The sequence below is a fragment of the Bradysia coprophila genome, unplaced genomic scaffold (genome assembly GCF_014529535.1).
Source record: "Bradysia coprophila strain Holo2 unplaced genomic scaffold, BU_Bcop_v1 contig_138, whole genome shotgun sequence".
In the NCBI taxonomy this organism is placed as follows: Eukaryota; Metazoa; Arthropoda; class Insecta; order Diptera; family Sciaridae; genus Bradysia; species Bradysia coprophila.
In genome coordinates, this window is record NW_023503409.1 from 8564291 (window position 1) to 8587974 (window position 23684).

General features: G+C 34.1%; 1 protein-coding gene across 5 annotated transcripts in view; it reads right to left on the bottom strand.

Moving 5' to 3' along the window:
• Positions 1–23684, bottom strand: part of LOC119073887 (14-3-3 protein zeta) — a 31966-nt gene that overhangs the window by 3993 nt on the left and 4289 nt on the right. For 4 of the 5 annotated variants that reach the window (XM_037179770.1, XM_037179774.1, XM_037179772.1 and 1 more), the window contains exons 2-5: positions 6740–6931; positions 6560–6673; positions 6354–6480; positions 445–568 (exon numbers count right to left, since the gene is read on the bottom strand). In XM_037179770.1, the coding sequence (XP_037035665.1) occupies positions 445–568; positions 6354–6480; positions 6560–6673; positions 6740–6801 (427 nt within the window). In that variant the 5' untranslated portion in view covers positions 6802–6931. Of the gene's footprint in view, positions 1–444; positions 569–6353; positions 6481–6559; positions 6674–6739; positions 6932–11862; positions 12128–23684 lie in introns of those variants that run through there. The other variant, XM_037179771.1, reaches the window with a different exon arrangement.

Sequence of the window (23684 nt, forward strand, 5' to 3'; positions counted from 1 at the left end):
TTATTCTTCAGGTAATTTCTACCACTAAACATTTAGCAGACTATGTCCTATCAAACTTTCTAAAATCTAAATTTGTTTAGGACCATACATGCAAGGTATGAATCAGAACCACAAACTATTGTTTGAGGTGAATAAATCATAGTACGCCTTTCAGACGGAGTCTTATTCACCCAAATGATAGTCATCATTTCCAGTCATTTAAAACAAACTAAGAGAAAGGCTGAATATTTCTAGCGATCATCTTGTTTCGCTCCCTTTCGTCTGCCGATGTGGGAATCAATTTTTAAAACCGTTAGTGTCATCGTTAATTGTCCTGTTCCCATTGTCGTCGTCAATTTTCACTCAATCAATCTGCCTTCATAACGCTGTTATACCCCTTGGTATCCGTACAATTCTACGTTGAAAAAAAATGCAAACATAAAAAATCATGAAAATTTGACTCACTGTTTCGTGTTTCTCCTGTTGCTACTTCAGCTAAATATCTGTAGTAATCGCCCTTCATTTTCAGGTAGAAAACCTTACTCTCTGGATTACTGGCTTTCGGGATCAAATATTTATCCAACAGACCCTGCAAATAAATAAATAAACAAAATGTTAGGTTTTTATATTACGGATGGGCTGCGCAAACTTTTGTATTTATTCGAAATTCGTTTTAGTCGGGGGTCATTTGTTAATCGGTCAACAAAAGTTTCGATAAGAATTTAGTTAAACGTCCAGTCGATAGTAATCATAGTCATCAATCATGGTCAAGAGGTGAACAATTCGAGGTAAGGTGTAGAAACTGGACAATTAACTTAACGAACTTTATTATTCAAAAAATACAAATTACGAATATGATAATAATATTTCACTTGCAGCAAGTGCAGCCTAAGGACGGCTTTTCAACTTAATTTAGCGTTAGTGTGTTAGTTCTTTATGACTGACGACCGACTGGACAATTAAATTATCGACAACCCCTTCGTGTTTCTTTCTACCTTTAACTGTCCTTTGCGCACCGGCTATAATGCTCAATAAGGGCACAGACATAAATCGTATTATCGTCGGTATTGTAACAGAATAAACATAATTATGGTTATGAATATGTGATCAGAAGTGGGTTTTATTTGTAGCATATCCAACATATTTATGAGTGACTTATGTCCCAGATAAAATCAACATATTGTGTCAATACGTACACATGATAAGGTTATACTAACATTGGGGTTAATTTCAGTAAAAACAAGATCCGACCATAATAAGGGTTTAATGCGAATTTTATTCGAATTCCGATTTTACGTCAGTGTTTCCCTTGTTGCCATTGACGAGCTAAACAAATGTCTGTTCAATAAGAACGTAATCGACGAATGTTACAGTCTTCGTTAAAATCCAGGGAAAATTTGTTTTATTGATGGAAAAAGGTAAATTCTATAAATAGATGAAAAAGCTTTATCGGTCATCATCTATACACCGTATGTCTCCCTCCCACCTCTCTGTCTCTCCTTCTCGGATATATTCATGCAAATTTTTTGCGCAGGCATAATTTCCAGATACATTTTTCCAATGTGATAAACCGGAATGAATGATACCGCTAAATTCTAATTAAATCATTTCGGTTCGCTGAAATCGAAACTGAGTCATGAGTTGCTACGTATATGTATATTCCTGGGCTTTATATATATATTCGATGAATGGTAAATTGATTATGTCTGTTTCGGAAACAGTAATACATCCTCGGATCGAATAAGCATTTCATTGGATTTCGTTTCGGATGGAAATAAATCCGTCAAAAGTCAATAATCGAAAAATGTATTCAGCAAACACAGTTTTGTATTATATCCATCGTACAGTTATACAAATATCCCATTTCAACGTTACCTAATTAAGCTGCACAACCCTATAATATACGGACGACACACTAGCGCACATGTAGCCACGAACATAAATCCAATTCGAAAATTCTGACTATGAAATGGATAATGAAGATGGAAACTAAATTCAACTCAACAAAATCCTTTTTTCTCGGCAAATATATTTCAATGTTTCAACCACCAATGCCACATATTCTCAGACCTACTTGTTGTGCTGTTGAATATTCAAAATTGATTTTATTTGTCGGAATATACCGAGCAAACTTCATCTCCGGAACGCTCAAAAAGTTTTAGGTGATTTAATCCGATACCTTTTCCCACATCTAAACCATTTTAGCTATCTCCCACTACCCTTTACAACAACTTATCGATAAATATACACAGACAAGTGGTCAGAATTTGTGTTGTATATACCGTATATGACGATGAACGAAATGTTGATATGAATGGAAACAATAACGTATTTATTACACGTATGTACGACGAACGGAGTGAAACTGGAACATCTAATTCTATCAACAAGTTTAGTAAAACAAAAATTTTCACGTCGGAATACAATCGAATTTATATGCTCTTCACATCGACGAGACGTTCGATACACACACTACAAATGTACCTGCAATTTAATTATGATTTCAAAGGTTCAATTGTGTATTCGTTTGTACTGCGATATTGTAATGTAATATTAGAGTGTTCTCATCAAATGTTTACAAAACTTATAATTCTGTGCACATCGATTCCCAGGCATTCAGTCTAGACGAGGGATTGAAAAAATAAAAATAAAGAAGTAACATATTTTGACAGAATTTGTGTGCACAGAGACACAGCCACCACCCAACCCACAGCAAAATCCCTATCTCACAAAATTTACTTTTTATAAATACTTTATCGCATTAAATGCGAGCATTTGGTCTCCGTTCTATGCACTCAAATTCTGTTCATTTTTAATGTTTTTTCATAAAAGTTGACAATCGGTGCACAGTGTTGATGTAAACGACAGAAAAACAAAAAAACAAATTTCTGTGCAAACTTCGTTCATATTCTTTAATGTTTATCTTTGCAAAAGAATTTGCATTTTATGACACGAGAATGGTTGGAAAGGAATATACCTTGGATTCATAAGTCATAAACAATCCCATTTTGAACAAAATAAACCGCCGAACAACAATATAGTCTAGCCATAGAAAAAATAACACGAACCGAGTATTGTACGTAAGATAAACAGCAGAGTAGAAACGGTTCGATGAAAATAACAGATTTATTGTTGGTGCGTCGACTTCATCACAGCTAACGTAGCATAAAATATCCAAGTAATTTGACAAATTCGTTGGAAAATAAACGGGGCCGTGAATATTATTCAAATCTGCCACCGTATAAACTGTAATCCTCCATATTAGTGTGGCCGACCGGGACTTTATAACATTTTTTTTATTATTCATATTTCCAGAGAGAGATATTCATCAGCATAAGGACCTATAATGTATATATAGAAGTCGTCACTTGTTCGGATAATAGAACCGCTGAGAGAAATCAAAATTCGTTATTTATCAAAGAATTGTAATAAATTTTAGACCATTTAGCGATGCGAAGTATCGTAAATTATGGAAATGATGGAAAATTAATTTATTCAACCAAAATCCCCGGATCCCATTTTTCTCTTCAGCTGGTGAGTGATGGTAAGCCATGAAGAAAGAAATGAATTCGGTCTGTTTCATTAGTCTGCCGGCTCATTATTATTTAAACTGAAATGATGAGATAGCTTTTGTTAGACGTGTCGAGACATTGTTAAGCAGGTTATGAACACTTGTTTCTCCCGAAAAAAAGAAAGAAATGGAAACAATAAGGTATGAAGGCACGTGAAGTATCCTTGAAAATTAATATCGCTGTACGACTCTTGCGTAATGCGAGATGAGCCCTGGGACCTAATGAAAATGGGATAAATGGCGAATTGGTTTGCTAATTCCGTAGAAACCATTCACAGAATGATTATCCTATCCAATGTTACACTGTACACATCACCCAAGGATATACTGGTTTTTGGAGGATAATCTTCAGAGAGAAATTAAAATGGAATTCTAATTCTGACTACCCAATTAGCGATAGCTACACCTCTGTACCAAACGATGCTCTTTCCCATTTGTATCATAGAAACGTAAATTTTAATTGGTTCAACAATTTATAAGCGAGTCAAAAGCTGAAAAGAAATTGAACCCACTGGACCGGAATGAAAATGTCGTCGGCTAATTTTTGTTTTTATTTTTCAGAAATAACTGGTCGCACTTGAAAAAAAAGTGGAATTATACCATTAAAAAGCAGCGATCGAATTTACGCTCAAGCACACTCTAGACGGGGGGAAAAGGTAAAGGCAAAATTTGTTATCATCGAAATACTTTTGGGATGATTTTGTATGTAAAGGGCTGGCGAAAATTGGGTTTCAAAATAATTTTTTTTTTTGTTGGATTATATATAGAAACATAAACACATTACCATTCCACCTACTGTCACTCAACCGCCCGCCCAACACTTTTCGTTTCGAGTCACGAAAATCAACTTTTGCAGCGCACAAAAAAATGAAGAACAACGAAGGGTAAGAAGTTTACATGTTGTTTGCGATTATAAATAATTTCATTGGCCTGAAGTTAATAAGAAAAGTCTGTTGTCTGTTTGGTTACTTTAACTTTCTTCCAGCAAATTCAGAACGAAAAATTATTGAATGAGACATGGGAAACAAAATTTTTAAAGATCAGGCAACTGAATGTAAATTGAATGTAAAAGCTTCGTCTACACCCAAAGCACAACTTAACATCAAAAGCAATTCTTTTTACCGAATTTAACCTTTTTAAGCAAAAAAAAAAGAACGAACGAAAAACACACTAAATCCATGTTACATTCGACCCATTTCATTTTCGATCCAATTACATGTTGTCTTGGCGAACAAGAACAATTGAATAAAACTCAGAGAGTTAGATGATATGCCGTGTAACGCAACAAAATAATTGCCTTGAATATTTTACTCTTTTTATACCAAATTGATTTATGATTGAATGGGAACGAGAGCTAAAAGGGATGTAGGTAAAACGAAAAGTGCTCGCCTAGCGCCCCTAATGTGATTTTAACTTAAAAAGGGAAATGGAGTTACGGTTGGAATACATTTGATGGGTTTTTTTATTTAACAAAGCCCTGAACATACACACACACTTGACCTCTCCAATTTTTTTTTTTTTTTTTTTGATTTGTTACATTTCGCACGCAATATGATGTATCAATGCGTGACCTGTCGCATAACGATGATTTTTAATTTCATTCCGTTTTAATCTCAGATTTTGGAAAATTTGTTTTTTATTTGTTGGTTAGCATGCGGTAGGCTTTCAGTGTGTTGTCATCGAAAAGGACTAATGTCAATCAAAAGATGATGTATATGACACTGAGCAAACACGACACAAGTAAATGCTATTTTCGTCGAATCCTTTACACTTGCCATATGTTACCATACAAGTACACGTTAAACTTTACAATGAAAATAATCCTGATGCTCATAACAACACTAAGAGCAACCACAAGAAGAAGCTCAAGAGCCACCCATCGTATGCTGTTGTTATAGGTAGCTCGCCTACGATAGAAAAGCTTTTTGTGTAAGATGATATGGTACCATAATCGGATTAATTGTTCTGATACCTAACAGAATTTACAACGAGCTTCAATTTATAAGATTTATATGAGCCATTGTTATTGTTCACTGTAACATATCATGTGACTATGTACGATGATGTCCGGCAGAAGTGAAATCCTCTTGAGATTGTCAATTTAGCTTTCGAAAATTTCAACTTTAACGATCAACGCTCAACTTTTCGTCCAACAAACGAGCGAACGATGACCGAGGGTCGCCAGAAACTCATTCATAATGAAATTTAATCGAATGGTCTCGTGTGTACTGATTCCTGCAGTTGCACTCGTATTACATGAGTCATCTTTGTTGAACAAATGAACATGTTCGATGGACGATTTATTTAGCTAAACACATTGGACTTGCATACATTTCTATTAAACATATCAGCAGCTAGCATCATCGTCATTTCGTTTGCGTAAAAATAATTTCTTACACAAATGAAACAAAAAAAAACGATGCACGTGTGGAGGTTACCAGACCCATTCGAACTGTTGTTCTATTTTGAACTATGAAACAAAATTGCAGTCAGATTGTGATGGAGAGTACACATATCCACGATGAATATGCAACGAAATGTGAAAATTGCCGTTTTGCATTTCAAATCGTCTGGGTCATATTTTTATCTTTCTTTTTATTTTGGACGTGGAGTCGGTGTTGAATAAAAAATGAGACCCAGCAACGAGTTTATTTAACTTCGTTTTAAATTAATATTTACAGACCGAAACGTGCACATACGTATTCGTCTCGGTAGAAGCTGTTTCGTCCGGGTATAATTTGTAAACTGTCCTCCCCGTTTCATCCCAATGAAAGAATAGCGAAAAAAAAGGAAAACAACTCACCAATACTTCGTAGCATATTTCCCTAAGTTCCTTTTCGACACGTTCTCTGTACTCTCTGGCGAGCTGTTGTTTGCGTGCTGAGGATTCGGTTTTTTGTTCAATTGATGATATTACCCGCCATGAAGATCTAAATGGACAGCCATTAGAGCGATAAACAACCACATAAACAGAACACATTTTGCAATTAAATTTTTGTTCAAATGTACCTTCGTGCACCGACTACGTTTTTGTAAGCAACTGATAATAAATTTCTTTCTTCATTGGATAATTCTACGCCGGTTTCTGTGACTGCTTTCATGGCTTGTGCCATATCATCGTATCTGATGGAAATGATAGAAAACGTCCATCACATTTATATCGTTTTTGCTATATTCGTTATACTATACCTTTCTGACTGTTCGGCTAGTTTTGCCTTCTGAACCAATTCTTCTTTGTCGACGGTTGACATTTTAATTTTTTGTTTTTAATTACAGGAAAAAATTCGAGAAAAAGATTTTTTCTTCTACTGAAAGGCTCCAATCGTCCTTGATTTGTTTAATTGTGTATGATGCTGAGAAATGCGTCGTTATACGAAACCCCTGAAAATAGAAAAAAAAAAAATTAGTTTCGTCGAACGGATAACTGATGAACAAAGCCCCAGACAAGCCCAAGAAATATCCTTTCCTTGAATCGGTTTTAGTGCGAATTGAAAGACTTAATCTCGTACTTAGCAGGAGGGAAAAAAAACACGCACACACAATCGACAATATCATTTCTGTTTATTTTCCTGTGTAGACTTGTTTTCAACACAATAACTCAATATTATGTTCGTGCATGTATCCCAAATGGAAAAAAAGACTACAGAGAGGATAAAATATTAAAAAAGAAATTACTTTTGTGAATTTCGCTTCTCTTTCATGTTTATTTTTTCTTCTACTCCGCACACAAAAGGTGAAAGAGATTTTTTTTTTAATTTTCTAAAATTAGGTGAAGCAAAAGCATTTTTCTGTATAAACAGACAGTCTATAATAGAGAGGATTTTGTAATTTAATTCAAGAGTTTCAACGCTAATAATTCCACAGCTACGCAGTAAAGATACAATTTCACTGTGGGGGGATATGCGGTGTTGTGAAAAATTATCACAACTTAACGTTTTATGATTGTGTGCTAACCCCAACGGGCTTTTGTTCTTCTAATTTAACCGCGGAAGGTGAGCCGCACCATTCCTATTACGATCTATCAATTTACTTTTTCAAATTCCTCGAAAATACCATCCATTTATGAGCTCCACACATTAAATCGTCCTTTTTCAGGCTACAATAATTTATAAGTGAATTAGACACGGCGTCAGTTGACGGAATTCAACTTTATAACCTACAAAGATTAACGGTATTAAGCTCCAACATGGAACATGTTTTATGCAAAGCCCAATCCATAAAACATATTTTATCACAAAACATACCACTGTCGCGTATAATATGAATTTGTTTGACAAAGACCCAGCTTTTACACTTTATTTTCAATTTTTTATTCCACTATATTAAATCTGTCATGTTATAAACATATATACCCCCCATTCCCCACATTGTCTTCGCAACCGAATGAACTCACAAACGAATAGAATGAAAGAAACTTTTTTTTCTGCTCCATTCCATTTTGAATGAAAGTTAATTTTTTGAACATTCTTTCTGTTGTGTCTGAAATTTCGTAGCAATAGATCAAATGCGAACTTTTTAGACAGTGAAAACGGAATGATTAATAGGAAGTTTATCAAGCAAAGTTTTCGGAAAAACCATACCGTTGTTCCAATTGATTTGAACATGTTTGTCTAACATTTGACTTGGGGGCATTCAAGAATATTCCGCAAATTTGATGATATAGAAGCGAGTCATTAAAATTCAAATTTCGAAATTGTTTCAGGTCGTTCAGCTATGAGGTCTGCCCACAAGCTTTCAGACTACATTCATTTCAAATTAAAATATTTACTTTTTTGATAACATAAGTAAATATTGGAAAATATCAAACTTTGCGTACGGCTAATATTGAATAACCTTTTCTGTTTTACGAACAAATTTACAATAATCTAATTTGCAAACATTTTTATTGAACAACCAACGAACGTAACAACATTATAGCGACCAACTAATTATTCTTTAAAGAATTGAATAAACCAACGCTAAAGCTCGACCATATTTTTTTTAATAAATTCAACAGCAGTAGGAGTAGCACTAAAAGCATGAAATTATTTTGGATAATTGAATTACCAACCCTGCCATTGACATGTTTTAAAACTGCTAACAAAATGTCAGTCAACCAGTTTCACTCAGTTTATCTTTGCATAAAACATCATCGACAGCGAAACTAATTTAAACTTTCAACTGGCTTTATGTAAATATCGTACACCTTATGTGAACAGGGTAAGACAGAACCTAAAGCGAAAAATCTGTAAAAAAAATCGTATTTCCCAATGTGGAACCACATTCGGAAAATGAGACGAGACATTGTACATCGGACCGACCTTACATCCATTTTGTATTTGATTGAAATTACGCCTTACGAAATGACAAAAGGTGTTTTCAGTAATTTGTTTTAAAGCCAGCACAACCAGTAAACGATCTCACAGCCTCTGTGTGAGAAACAATAACGTAAATTGTCAGGTGATACTAATAGTGGATTGTAAATTTGACACACAAAGATAAGATATGAACGCATTACATTCCGACTACAGAAATAATCTGTTTGCTTTTGAGTTTTGCAACCGAAACACAAGAAGTTATTATGTTTATGTTTCGTTCATGGATTATGAATTTGTGTCTGAACATTTTGCGTGGACTAATTTCACGTGAAATTTCTCTCTCACTCTGTCTATGAGTTCGATGACCACTTAAACCAATAAAAATAAATATTTTCACACTCCGAATGGCAGGAGTAAGCATTTCCATCGTTTATTGTTTAAAGATTTAAAAGAAAACGAAAAAAAAAAATCGAGTGCGTCACACGCATACACAATCGTTGGATTATAGGCTCGAGTTACGTGATTTTAAAATTAAGTATTTTGTTAGCGCTATGTTTTAAGATGGGTTTTATTGTTTGTTTACAATTAATTTGTGTGTACGAATGGATGTTTTAGGTATTTTCTTTCCGTTTAATTATCTTACAAATTATTTACCAGCCGAAAGTTGAAATTAAATTAAATTATTGGGTTTTTACGTACTAGCATTTATGATCGCTGTGTTTTACGTACAACATAAAACTGGCACCTCATGCCATAACAGTCACGTGAACAAACTCATCCAAATAAGAGACTCCCCCTTCAGCAATGACCATTCATTCGTTGATGAAAGGAAAACTAAGAAAGTAGGAAATGGGGTTGCCTTTCATGTTTAATAAAGTGAAATTGGTCAACCTCATTCCAACGTATACATCAAACTCTTCACGGCAAGAACCGGACATTCCATCCCATAATACCAACACAAACAATTTCTGTCTTTTGACGAATGAATGTATTACCACACAAGTGGGTTAGTTTACACAAATAATGACGAGAAAGAATCTAATATCCGGAGTGCTCAATAAAGAACACAACCGTGACGACAATAACACTAAATTAAAAATGATGCATGTAGATGCGTTGGGAGTACATGTATAATTACACTGTATAGATCATAAAACAGCAGAAAATTTAAATCGAGAATAGCATCGTGGTTCGTGATATCATGTACGCATATCGTATGTACGTTACATGGAAATAATATATTGGAACGTTGATACAGGATTCAACAACAGGAAAACTTTTCGTTTTTATAAGTGAATATTGTGAACCGCGGAAATTGGATTGGGAAAATGATTAATTATGTTTGTACTAGTACGCTGCGGCCTTTTTTTCGCTGTATACGAAGTGGAGCTCGTTGAAGTTTTCATAGAAATGTTTATTATACGAAAATGGTTTGAATTTAAATTCAATTTAAAAGTTAATTCATTACAAATTTGTTGACGAAAATTGTCGGAATACTAATGTAATACGAAAGCGGTAAGCAAATACGAAATAAAAATCTACTCGTTCACACACACATACGCACACACTTTCGCTTTGTGCACGCAGAATATTATTTGAACAAAATTTTATCCGCGATTACAATAATATTGAAAACGCCTACAAACAACCAACTTTCGGGATTTTATTTATTTAGTATTCATGTTGCCAGGCAGATGGAAGGTAAATAAACAAAATCTCGAAACATTTTCTTTTCTATTACACTGGAAAAGAAGCAACACAATTTTTTGAGTTATTTGAGTGGCGGCAGCATTACACGATATTCAATGAAATGAGTCAAAAAAAATTCGGTGGAATTGTATTGGGTATACATTTATAAGCAGATGAAAAGCTTATAACGAAAGTCTCGACGTGTTCCTCTTTTCTTCAGATATATTTAATCTTATCGAATGGAAAATGAAACGAAAAAGTGTATTTCCACTGAAAAACTTCGAGGTCATTGCCTGATCGAGAAATATCATAAATGCGAGATGTAAACATTTAATTCAATTAATTCGAAAGGAGTTAAGATCATCAGTAATGAATGAGACGACTCAATGCACGAAACGAATTAAATATTCTCATTGAACTGGAATTCACGTAAATCCCGAAAGGTCGTCTGAACGGGAGTAATTGTCAACGGAATAACAGCTTCTGTACGTAAGTACGCAGTAAGCACAAATGTATTTTTCAATCTAAATTTCTTGATTTTATTGGAATAAATGGAATTTATGTCTGGATGGTAATCAAAGCGCTTTCAGAGAAAATTTGATAACGAAATCAAATGCTTGTCTTTTGTATGTCGATGTCGCTGATGCTTATATGCGATTCAGTGGTGTTACAGAAAACGTTTTTATTCCCCATGGATATTTGATCTTGAATTTTCTTATTTTATCTCAAAATGACATAAAAATCCACTCTCAGCAAACAATGAAATAAATCTTTTATCATTCATCATTTACAATGGCAAAATCATTATGGATACGACCTAACGCATGTGTGTGACAGTCAATTTAGTAGTAGTACTATTACTTTAGTGGATACACTTTACAAAAACGTTGCAATGATTTTCCGAATATATATAGGATTACCGTATAGGCCGTAACAGAATACGAGCAACACTTAAAATTATAACTTGTGAAAATGTCGCATTTCATGCAATGCGGGAAAATGTAAATTTAAACGGAAAGCCAAGTTCAATAATATAGACGACGACGAAAAAACAAACACCCAGCACATGAATCGAACACATACGGTTTGATGGTGTACTTTGATAGAATGTATCAAAAGCATTTTCATGTTGAACAGAAATGGATAATCAATAAAAATGAATGAGAAATTTAGGAGGTCAATACTAAATCGAAAAATCAATGAAACCGAAGTAATGACCAGCCTTGATTAATGCTGGCAATTATAATCATTACATAAATGAGAAACAAATATTTGATTTATTTCCATTTCTGTTTCCATGTTACATTTTTGTACATATATCCACACCTTTTAACCGCAAATTAATCTTCACTGGTAGTCCGAATAATCCGCAATTTTAGGTTGAATTATTTATTATTATTCCAGTCGATTTTTCAGCTATCTTCTCTCGGAATAAAAATTCTTTTTACTGAACCAGGTACTCGAATAATTTTTCTCTTTCAATTTTTTTGTATAATCTAAAATTCTATTTCAAATGAGACATTTTTATTCAACTAACTACGATGTGCGCACATTCCCGACAAATGTTTAAAATGAACTGGTGCCTTTCATACACTGACGAGGCGAAAACATTTCACCTATCGTATAGCGAAACCGATTTTATGTTGTTTCTGTAGACGATATATTTCGGGCGGGTATATATACTACATTATCATCAAAAAGCTTTCGATATATACCTGCGCCAACAACATACTTTTTCCCTGTACAAAGTTAATTTTCGAAAGCATTAAGGGGTTTGAGGATTGTAAATGCTATTAGAAATGAATTCATAATTGTTTGTTACAGGTGAGAAACGGCTTCATAAATAATTTATGAATCAAACCACATCCTTGGAATTAATGTAAATCTATTTTTAAGATTTTCATCTCCTAAAAATCTCATCAATTCAAATTAGCCAAACGTAACTCGATGAATTGCTTGCCGAATTCGAAGAACACCAGCCGAGGGCGTCGTCATTAGTATTATTTTCATAATTGGAAATGCGAAGTAGATGCAAATTACCCGTAGCTATGAATCAAATGAATACCGGAAACATCCGATTTGATCAGGATGTTGAGTATGTTGAAATGAAAATTTAGAAAACGGTAAACACTAGAGACCGATATTCTTGCCAACAATTTGATCGATTAGAGAAAATGTTTGCAACGAAGGGTGCTTGTGTTTTACTATAAATAAGTATAACGAAGAAGGGAAAAAAATAAATTGAAGACGAAAGCAAGAGACGCCCATTATTAAATCAGCTTCACAGCATCTAAACACATTTTTCCTAGCGTCAGAGCTCAACGACATTGAATTATGTTCAATTCGATTTAAACACAACGCTTTGTCTGGCTTTTTTAATAGAATAAAAATGTATGAACGACAACCACCGCAAACACACACATGAAATTAAAGTTCAGACAATGTTTAAACATTACTGCTGGAAAAATAAACCCCGTACAAACAAAGGAAAATTGCTATTCGAAAATTATCAGTTTCTTGCAATGCATCAAACAAAGCGGGGAAACATGTTATCGATCGCAAAGAAAATAGTTATCAAGTTTTATAAATGGTTTTTGCATCAAATTTTCTTGTGCAATTCATAATGAGGCTTCTATATATGGTATGCAGTTCAATTGGCAAAACTTTGGGCATGTGCAGAGCAATGTGAACGTTTTTGGTTTTATAGTTCATCTGGATAGTATTTTGTGTACAATTTTATTGTCTACGCTACCGAACGTACAAGAAAATTGCAAAAACGAGACCGACCACGCTTAGCTCATTGTCGATGGAAACTTTTTTTAAAGGGAAAATATAACCATGGGTTCTCGTGCTCCAGAGCCAAAACGAAACAAAATCAATGAAACAAAACTCAGTGAAAATTTTTATCTACTCGTTACTTTAACGTGACGTAGATGTGTATCGGTCTCTGTGTCGCCGGAATTTCGTTTTAAATCAAATTGATTAGGTTCAGTATGCTGATTGCTGTGATTGCTGATAATGAACACATGCTTCAGCAACTCTTATCGATAGCAGCACAGAAGCGTTACATTTCGGTAATTGAATTTTAAATAAATGGAAATAAAATTCAACCGAGAACCGCTTTACGACTGGAAAAAATATCCATTTTCTGAACCACAACGCCTGTAAATGCTTTCAGCGTTCATTGTGCTGTAACACTATAAACATTCCGAAAAAAGAGCATGGCCAACCTTTTCCCACTAATTACTCGTGTATAGTCGCCTTAAAACAACCCCAAACCGACAAAAACAAACAAAGCGAACATAGCAATTGTTGGTAGTAAAATATCGTTTTGAGTAAACGATAACAGAGACGACGGTTAAAAGCTAATAACCTCCAACCTCTATTCGATAAGGTCAGGTTGGAATCACAGCAAATAATATAAATAGAAAAGAAAATGAAATAATTTGGGTCCCCACGGCTTGTATAGAACGAAAGCCCCAACACATTAAATGAAATGTGGCATTATAAAAGTGTACAGCTAGACTGCTGCAAAAAAACACAATGTAATTTCGTTCCAATGCTTTTAGTAATCCGTTTTCACGTTCTTCAGAGAGTCTACACTATAACAATGAGTCATGCGAAAATTAGTCGAAAAATATTCGAAACATTAGAGAAGAGAGATTTATTACACGAATAATAGGTTGAAATCTATAGGTGCAATTGAGTTGTAATAATGGTTTTCCTTCTATTTCACCTACTCAACGACAAATTTATTATTGAAGTTTACCGAGTGTAGACTTTCATGTCCTCAATTTCCAAATATTATTGAACGTAAAGAAAAGCTCGGATCAACGACAAAACAGAACTCATAACTACACGAGAGCATGGAGAAACTAAGTAGAATCTGACCAATAAGACAGAAGTTCATTCAATTAAAATCGCAAACTTTTTAACTCTCGATATGGAGTAGAGTAGAGTGCTATTCGTTTCATTTGCAAACAAATTAACTTAAATAAGAAAACTTTGGCGTCAGGTGAGTCGCAGATTGTTTTTATTTCGGGAAAATTCTCCTCCAACTTTTTTTTTTTACTTTGAATTCGGTGTGGGCTTTAATTAATCCAAGTACAACGACAGACGAAGAAAGTAATTAAATGAATGAACAAAAAAAAAACGGAAACATAAAAATGCGTTCGTTGAAAGGATGTAGAAAATAATGGGCTAAAGGCAAATCAGTTAAAACTTTTCAACTTTTTCACGAACAAATTCACGTAAATTCTTTGTCTATCCATGTGACTTTGTTCGTATGAAAAGCTAACTTTATCATCCACAAATCGCAATGAGAAAACACATTTGTTTCTTTGTAATATGCCAGTCCATGTACGAATACAAAATTGATGAAATTGGGCAAACGAAAATATTTTCCCAATTCCACTGTTCTTCATGCAGAATGTGAGACGAACATCAGATTGAATATTTATTAAGTCGGGAAAAGAAATGTTTGGGATCATTTAGCTCTCAGGCACGGATGCTTAAATTGACAGATTGAGGTATACTCTATGAACAGTAAAGGAAGGAAAAAAAGAAGAAGAAAATCTTCTATTTCGGTTATGTGGAGAGAAATACACGAAATGAACCATCACATAACAGATTTGTGTACATATAGGAATAGATCATGCCAACAGATATCTTCACGAGAACAAAAGTAGCGAGAAACTTAACAATATTGTAAATATAATTCAACGACATCAAGCGTGTGCACACACAACTTGAATTGCATGTAATAAAGATTCTGTTATGTCTTTTGTATATTTTCGTACTTAAGAAGAATAATTGGATCGCTGGCATCATAAAATGTCCCAGCAGTTGCTATTTTCTATGTTCAGAAACTTGATTCGCGAAATAAAACATATTCCATAAAGAATGCTTTGCTTCGTCATTTTGTGTAGAAAATTGTGTTACATTACATAACATGACGTTACACGTACGTGTATTATATCTGCAATAAATAGACAGCGCTACTGAAGGGTTCAAAGGAACGGTATATTTTCCATTTGGGATTGCAAGCTTTTTACACGCAATGTTAGATTCGGTAAACATAAATTAAACGTGTTAGCATTCGATCAACACGTAAGAAAAATTCATTGAACTCGTGTACCCTAACTGGATTACATTATTTCCTTTTTCAGAATGCTGTTTAAAATGATTTTTTTTTCTATTCAATTATTTCGGACGGATTGTTGGATCTAATGATGGATTTTGCTGTTAAGTTTCAAATGGCTGTTGTTCTATCAAATCATGGCATGGTATAGGATAACGTAAATTTTGTTTTAATGATTGCAGCTGCACGAATGGCATCGATACTTTATGGAAATTTAATTATGGCGTAGTCTAGTGGAATTCGAAAAGTTTGCAATCAATTTATCATTTGCCTTTGTATTGCGAGTATTGCGATATTCAATTGAAGTCATGTTACAAACGGAAAATGATGGAATTTCCAATTAGAAATGAAAATGAAGATAGTTTCACTGCTAAATATTTTTGAAAGAGCATTATGATTTTCAGCCTTGTATCTTTCCCGATATCGATTCGATGTTATTTAATTGCATCTTTCCTAGTAAAGTATAACGAATTACGTCCGTACATTTCCTCCGATAGATGTTAAATCAAAACAAATGACGCAAGAATGCAAGATAGCGGAAAGGGATATGTACTACAACATGGTTAAAACCCCGTTCCCGATGAGTATTCATATGGTTCATATGCGAGTTACGAAACAGGATACAACAATGGAATATATCGAACATTACACCATTGAAGTGCAGTCAACCATCGCTTTATTAGTATTAATTTACGGTCAACTTAATTTAAACGATATTGACCATTAACTATTTCAGTTCGACTGTAAAACTTCAATTAACTAACTGACGTTACATAATCTACTCCGAATGTACAGAAGTTCAGATCGAAGCCAGTGGTGAAGCTTCAACGACATACCAATTATTCGACAATAGTATGTCACTAGGACCTACGCTCCACTTTATTTTCAGTCGTCTTGGGTCAAAAATACACCTTTTTGGTCCTAGTAACAGATACTATTTTATACGTCAGAAAGTTGTCGAACATGTCAACAGTATGACAATAAAATTACAAACAATTTGAAAGCTTCTATTGTTTGTGATTTTATTGTCCTATTGTTCACATGGTCGACAACTATCTGAGTGTACGGTAGAAAAATTGGATAGAAATTTTGTCGTATTGACTGTCGATCTGTCTGGTGAAAGAATGTGACGTTTTTGGTCCGCCTGAATATAAAAGAAAATTGAGTCATTACTTGATATGATTGAGGTCGAAACTCGATCCTAGTAATTGTTTTTAGACCCGTACGAAGTACTGGGGTCTTATGCGTTTACGCATACGTCCGTAACACGTCGAATTGGACTCCCTGAGTAAGGGGAAACCTATATTGTGGTTGTCTAGAGATGCCAAATCAGTGAAAAAAAAATGTCCGTCTGTCCGTCTGTCCGTCTGCACGATACCTTGAGTAAAACGCATCCGATTTTAAAAATTCTTTTTTTCCCGTTTGGTATGTCAAAAGACAGGCTAAGTTCGAAGATGAGTGATTTTGGATCGACCCTTCCTGAGCTGTGGCCCAATAAGTGCTTTACGGTTTTTCGAAGATATCTCCGGACATTTAAACGATCCACTTGTAACTGATACGTCAAATAAAAGGTATTTACAATACCGATCGACAAAAAAAAAGTTTATGGAAATCGGATGACCGACTCGTGAGTTAGACCCCTTGGTGTGAAACAGGCACAGTGCGGCAAGCAGTTTTTGCTTGTAGGTCGGCCACATTTCAACATATTTCGTCTGTTTTAGCTTTATTAGATAGGTATTGACCGTACCAATCAGGGAAAAAAAGTTTTTGAAATTATGTTCTCCGGAGCGTGAGCTAGGTCTCTTGGAGTGAGCTCTTATCTGGCTACTCGGCCGTACAGTGAACGTGGAGTATTTTGTCAATATCTCGAGTAAATTTTGACCGAATTTCATGAATTTTTTTTTGTTTGAAAGGTATTGAAAGGAATGTAAAGTGTCGATAAAATTTCCGGTCTCCTAACAAAATGGCTGCCGGTGGCCATATTGGATTTTAGTAAAATAGAAATATCTTGGGAAAAAAGATACTTAGAGTGTTTCTGTTAACATGGAAATAATTTGTTATGTGTGTGGCGTGTTTCAGGCATTCCATATATGGACATCTATATATATATCTATATTCACCTATATTGAGCTATATACAGGCATATAGAGCTATGTAATAGCATATTCATCTGTGAAATGTTTATTTATAGGAAAATATATGTAAATATAGCGGTATATAGCTGTTTAAATAGGAATTTATGAAAGTTGACTTCGTACGGGGCTGTCTATATTGCCTCCGGCAATTTATTTGTATATGATAACAAGGCAAAGAGTGGATAATGCAAGTGATTTTAAAGGGCGAATAGCTTTTCAGTAGAGAATGAAGTAAAAGAAATGAAGAGTTTCACATTAAAGGCTTTTGATACGAATAGGTGTTTCGTACGGGTCGGCGTTAGCTATGTTTAACTTTATATTTTGGGTGTTTACTTGCCTTCGGCTCGGGTTTTCATCCACATACTCGGCAAAATAAAAACTTCTAAACAAGGACCTAAAGTATTACGGATCTAATAACAGACCTAATGAAATACGCTGGCCGTTTTCATAAGTTTAAAATGACACATAAGTTTTTCGCTTAACGTCGCTTTTACGCAACAACGTGTAGACATCCTCTATATTGTTACAAAATTCAATTTTTTTTTAAAGAGAAAAAATTAAATTGAAAATAAATTCGCACAAACAAAGGAAATTCAATCAATAATTTCATTGCAAACGGACAGTACTTCAGTTAACTGACGTTTGAAGGATTTTTCGTTCGTTTAATTTTAATGTCCGTCGCTCGTAAGGACAAACTTATTATGGATGTGAAAATTGAATTATATTACAGAATTATATGACAATGTTGTCGTAAATGTTTGCATATTACATGGAAATGTTCGAGTCGAGAGTGTCATCCTTGGCACTAATAACAACCACATAAATCAAGGTTTTATTAAATTCCTTTCAAGACGGAATACTTATGGACGGATCTTTTTTATTCATTTTTTTCTTCGTCGTCTTTTCTTCTACATATAAGGTTACAACCCCCTTAAATAAAAATAAAAAAAATATGCGAGACTGATGCTACAGCATAAATTTTCATAAAGTGGTTCTTTTCATACTTGTGTGTACCCCCCGTGTATGTAGACTTTTTCATATTACTTGGAAGTTTATAATAATAATATCGTTCCTGAATAAGTGATAAACAGGAAAATATTGATTCGAATACATTCATCTGTCAATTCATTGAATTTTTATTAAAACGCAAATGTTGCCTGCTAGTTTTCATTTAAATTAGTTTTTATTTATGTGAAGGATTGTTATACATGAAACACAAGGCCGTACATGTATATGTATACTCTACTCTACACACCTGTAGTTGAAATCATTTTCCCCGTTGTAATAAAACAAGAGGAAAAGCAATTAAGCTATGTGGTCTGGTATACAACTGAAGGTTGACATTTTTTTTTACGACAAAGGAAAAATGTTGGTCGGAATAATTACGATAATGTTACATTTAGCTGGCTCTTAAGTAGTCATGGACGATTGCAAATAAATCTCTTTGAAAATTCATTTCACGAATTGCACATTTTCTTTCTATTAATTTTTCATTCCACCCATTGGGTTCTTTTTCTAGTACCCATGGTTACAAATTGATCAAGCCATAACACTACTTCACTTCGAGATACTCAGATCGAATACATTTCCAATAAAATTGAATAAAAAAACGAAATTCCAACATTCCAGCCAACCCCTTAAATTAGACAGACCCTGTGATAAAGATCGACTATGAACCAAACAATCTTCAAACAAACAATGACGTTGTTGAAAGCCTGGCAAGAAATTGAAAGGGAAAACGACCACATAATAATTAAATTTAATGGATCGATTTGGGTTTGATGTGATACCATCAACCTGTGGGTTCAATTTGATGTTTATTTGGTTAGTTTTTAAATTGTTATTGCTTTATCAAAATAGATAATCAGACCAGGTCGCACCTTCACACTTGTTGTGTGCGTGTATAATGTGTGTGTGTATCCATGGGTGTATAGTTATATATATGTGAGACGCATAAAATGATATTTACCATAAAAGGAAACGTTATTTACATTGCAAACAACGAACTAAGTAAAAGTTTTGGTTCAATTTTCGTGTTCTACACTCCGCTTTTATTGCTTTATGAGTGCGACCCTCAAAATAAACCTTTACGTGGACACAACAGAAAAAAAAAAACTTTTTAATCGAACTTAGAATGGGAATTACAATTTTCGAGCAAACAACAACAGAAACAAAGTAAAGTTTTAATGATTCCATTTCGAATTGAAAGCAAAATGCAAAATAATTACGAAAATTCCACGGCGAAAAAGGCTGAGTGACGTAAAATTTAATGGCATATCGTGGCTTAATTAAATAAAACTTGAAACACTTTTCCACCATAAAGTATAAACTGGAAATGTGAAAAACAAAGTTGCTTGAAATGATAAACCGCACAACAAAATTTCTGTTATTTGTTTTTTGTTATATTTATCATTTCAAATCCGATTTTAATGAACAGAATTAAATGTAACGAAATATCGAGCATACAATGTGGGTATTAAAATTGGATTCAATGTCACTACCGATTTACGTCTAGATTACTGAAGAGAGATTTCGTCGCTTATTTTGCATTATTTTACGTCACATTCGGTTACATTGATTTGGAAAAACCATTCAAAAAAATTCCCATTATAATGGTCTCCGTTCGAATGGCTCGAATTAATGGGTGAAAATGGTACACCAAAAACTAATTTCCGTCAAAGGATGGAACGGTGTAACAAAAGCGGAACACTTTCATCTCGATTTTCATAAAGATCGATATTGAATTTCATGAGAGCTACCCAATCAAATATTTACTGGCCATTTCAAATATTCAATGGAAACTGAATCGATTGCACACAGCCAGCCACCAGAAGAATTTTCGTCGTGGTTTATACAAATATTAATAGAACTTAAAATCGGATTCGAGATTCGATTAAATAACCATTTAGAGAACGTTCGTTACAGCTATATGATATAACTCCTTGCTCTCTCTCCCGTACGTGTGTATCTATATGATTTTCATATAAAACTAGCAAGCAAAAAGAAAAAAATGTTGAGATTTAAGTTAAAATTAAACCATATCTCGTTTGAGTTTGTTAAATTTTATAGAATCTAAAAATATCTCATATTTTATGTATACAAAAAGACAATCTTCACATGTATCCATTATCTGTGTATCACTGATATATTTTCGGAGGAGAGCTTAAAATAAACCATTTTGTACTTCGGTTCGAAATCGAATGCATGTAACTTTTCGACGTTCTAACCGGTGTGCTTATACGTATGGGTATGAGTGTGTGGCTCAGAGCACCAAATCGCTGTTTTCTGAGAAATGTGAGTTTTCGCATCTTTGTCTACATTTAGAAGCGGAATGACATCAGTGATGTTTAAATAAAGAGATTTGTCTCAGTGTACATTTGACCATAGGCTTTATGTAAATGTAAATTTGGCCAACACATAAAACAATATTTTTTGTCGTAAAACTACTAGCAGTGGTAGTCTACCACTTCTACCACTAAGAAAACGATCCATCTAAACGAATAAGAACCATGTAAGCAAAGAACGACATACTGGTAGATTACATAACTATGGGAAGCCGAGGTTTAAAAGGCACATCCCAGAGTAAAATGGAAAGTTTTTCTGCTTGTTTAGAGACTTCAACAGCCTCTTATGGTCAATAACAGTACAGTAACGTCCAAACCACGCCTGAAAGTCTACAAATGTTCTAGAAGGAAATTCAGACGCCTACACGTAGACTAGACGTAACTTTAGGACTTTAGGAATTCCATGAGTAATTTTCTGATATGGGAATCGAACTCAGATTACTTTGGTGGATGGCTAGTACGTAACCAATGAGCCATCGCGTCCTTCATTTTATCAAAGTTCATTTTATCGAACCAGAGATGCCTTAAATATTGTCAAATATGCACTGTGTTTGTATTTGCCGAATTTACAATTGCGTCAGCAATTCAGCTAACAATGAAGACAACCACAGTATTTCTCGTCTTGCTTCAATACATTATACGAACTACAGAACACTAAGAAAGGCACCGGCTCAATTAAACGGCTAAATAAATTACGATATGCGGCCCCATTTCTAAATTACATTCTTGTGCTACAGTTCCACGAAATTTCCACATTAAATGACTGAGGGTTAATGTAAATAACGTTCAGTCTTTTATGAAAAAGTAAACTTCAGTAATTTAATCAAATACTTCTATACAAAGAGCACGGGTCTGAGTGCTGTGTACCAGCAAGATAAATCAACTGTCGGTGATGTTGTAATAATATTGTAAACGTTCATTGTTCCATCATTCGAAGTGATCACTTTTCGAATAGAAGGATTTTATATCAATTTTGTCTTCAAAATTAAATCTCAGGAATCCATTTCCTAACTAACCGTAGAACGGAAATATTTAACTTTCCAACTGACAAGTGTGTACCCATCTATGAGTTGAAAATGTCGACGAAGAAAATTCAATTATTTGCCAGTAAGACTGGGGAAAAATGATTCATAAAATGGAATAGGTCGCTTCCGACTCCCTATAAAAATAATGTTCTTTTCATCCGAAGTGTTATTACATAATATTTGATAGAGACGTTGTTACAGCTACGAAAATATATATGGAGAAACATGAAATAGATTGACCTAAGGACACAAACTTGTTTTTGTTTAAAAAAAAAAAACAACAAACGCGCTGTGTGTACATTGTAGGTGGTTGACGATTCGTATGAAACTAGTTATTATGTATTGTGTGGGCGCTCAACGTAAATCATTCAATTTTATCTTGAATTCCTATAAGAGTTTCAGTCGTACAAAGACTGAGGAATTCGATCAGAAATTGATGTAATAATTGTTTGCGAAAACAGAACGGAACCAAATGCTAAATTGAACAGAAAAATTATATAGAGCAAACATTCCCACCCAACGATTGGAAAATAATGAAGTAAAAGAAGAAAAAAACAACCTGACAAAGCGGAAAACGATTATCGATTTTTAAAATCAACGAACATTTTTGGGGAATTTTTTTTTTAAATATTTTTCTACTTGGTAATATCGTTCCATCTCCTTCCGGCTAGAACACAAAATTTACAACGCACCTCACATACAAAATATTCCAAAAAAAAGACAACACAAATTTTAACCCCGAAATTATTGTATCATGTGATGTGGATGGAAATGATGCACAGGCGCAATAAATCTGATCCAATTAATACGACATTTATTTTATCACCGTGTTGATATAAATATCTTCTTTCACTAAGCGTTCTTGTCAATCGCCCATGTACATAATTTATCATCGTCATATAATATCAATAGAATTGTGTGAGTGTGTTGTGTATACATACCGAAAAGAAAAACTCTTATAATGGAAGTATCACAACGACCAATAATCATAATAATAAGTATGGCAAAGAGATGATGTTTTGGTTGGTGAAAAACACTTCAGAAAAGAATGGAAACTGAAAGGAAGAAAGAAAAGAAAAAAAAAACTGAAAGAAAACCGAACAAAAAATCATGACTATTTCCGGTTTGATTTTGATTCTGTTAACAATAACAGAAAAAGAAAATATTGCGAGAGAAGAAAGAACTGTGTCAAGTCGATTTTCTATCAATAATGGACTACCATAACTCTAATGGACAACAATATTCCCTTATCTTCTTCTGCTTTTCTTTTATGTTATTTAGTTATAATGATTGCGAGCGAGTGTATAGAGTTTGGTTTCTTTGATCCCTTTATATACGATTTTATAAAAGAAAATTGAAAATTAGGCTGTACCGGCGTGAACGGTAATACGATAACATTAATTCATTGGGTATTTCGTGTTATGTAAGGCATTCAGGCCTACAGCCATCAGAATATGCTTTCATATTGATTTATATTTCAGCTGTTTGAGCTCTGTAACTAGCA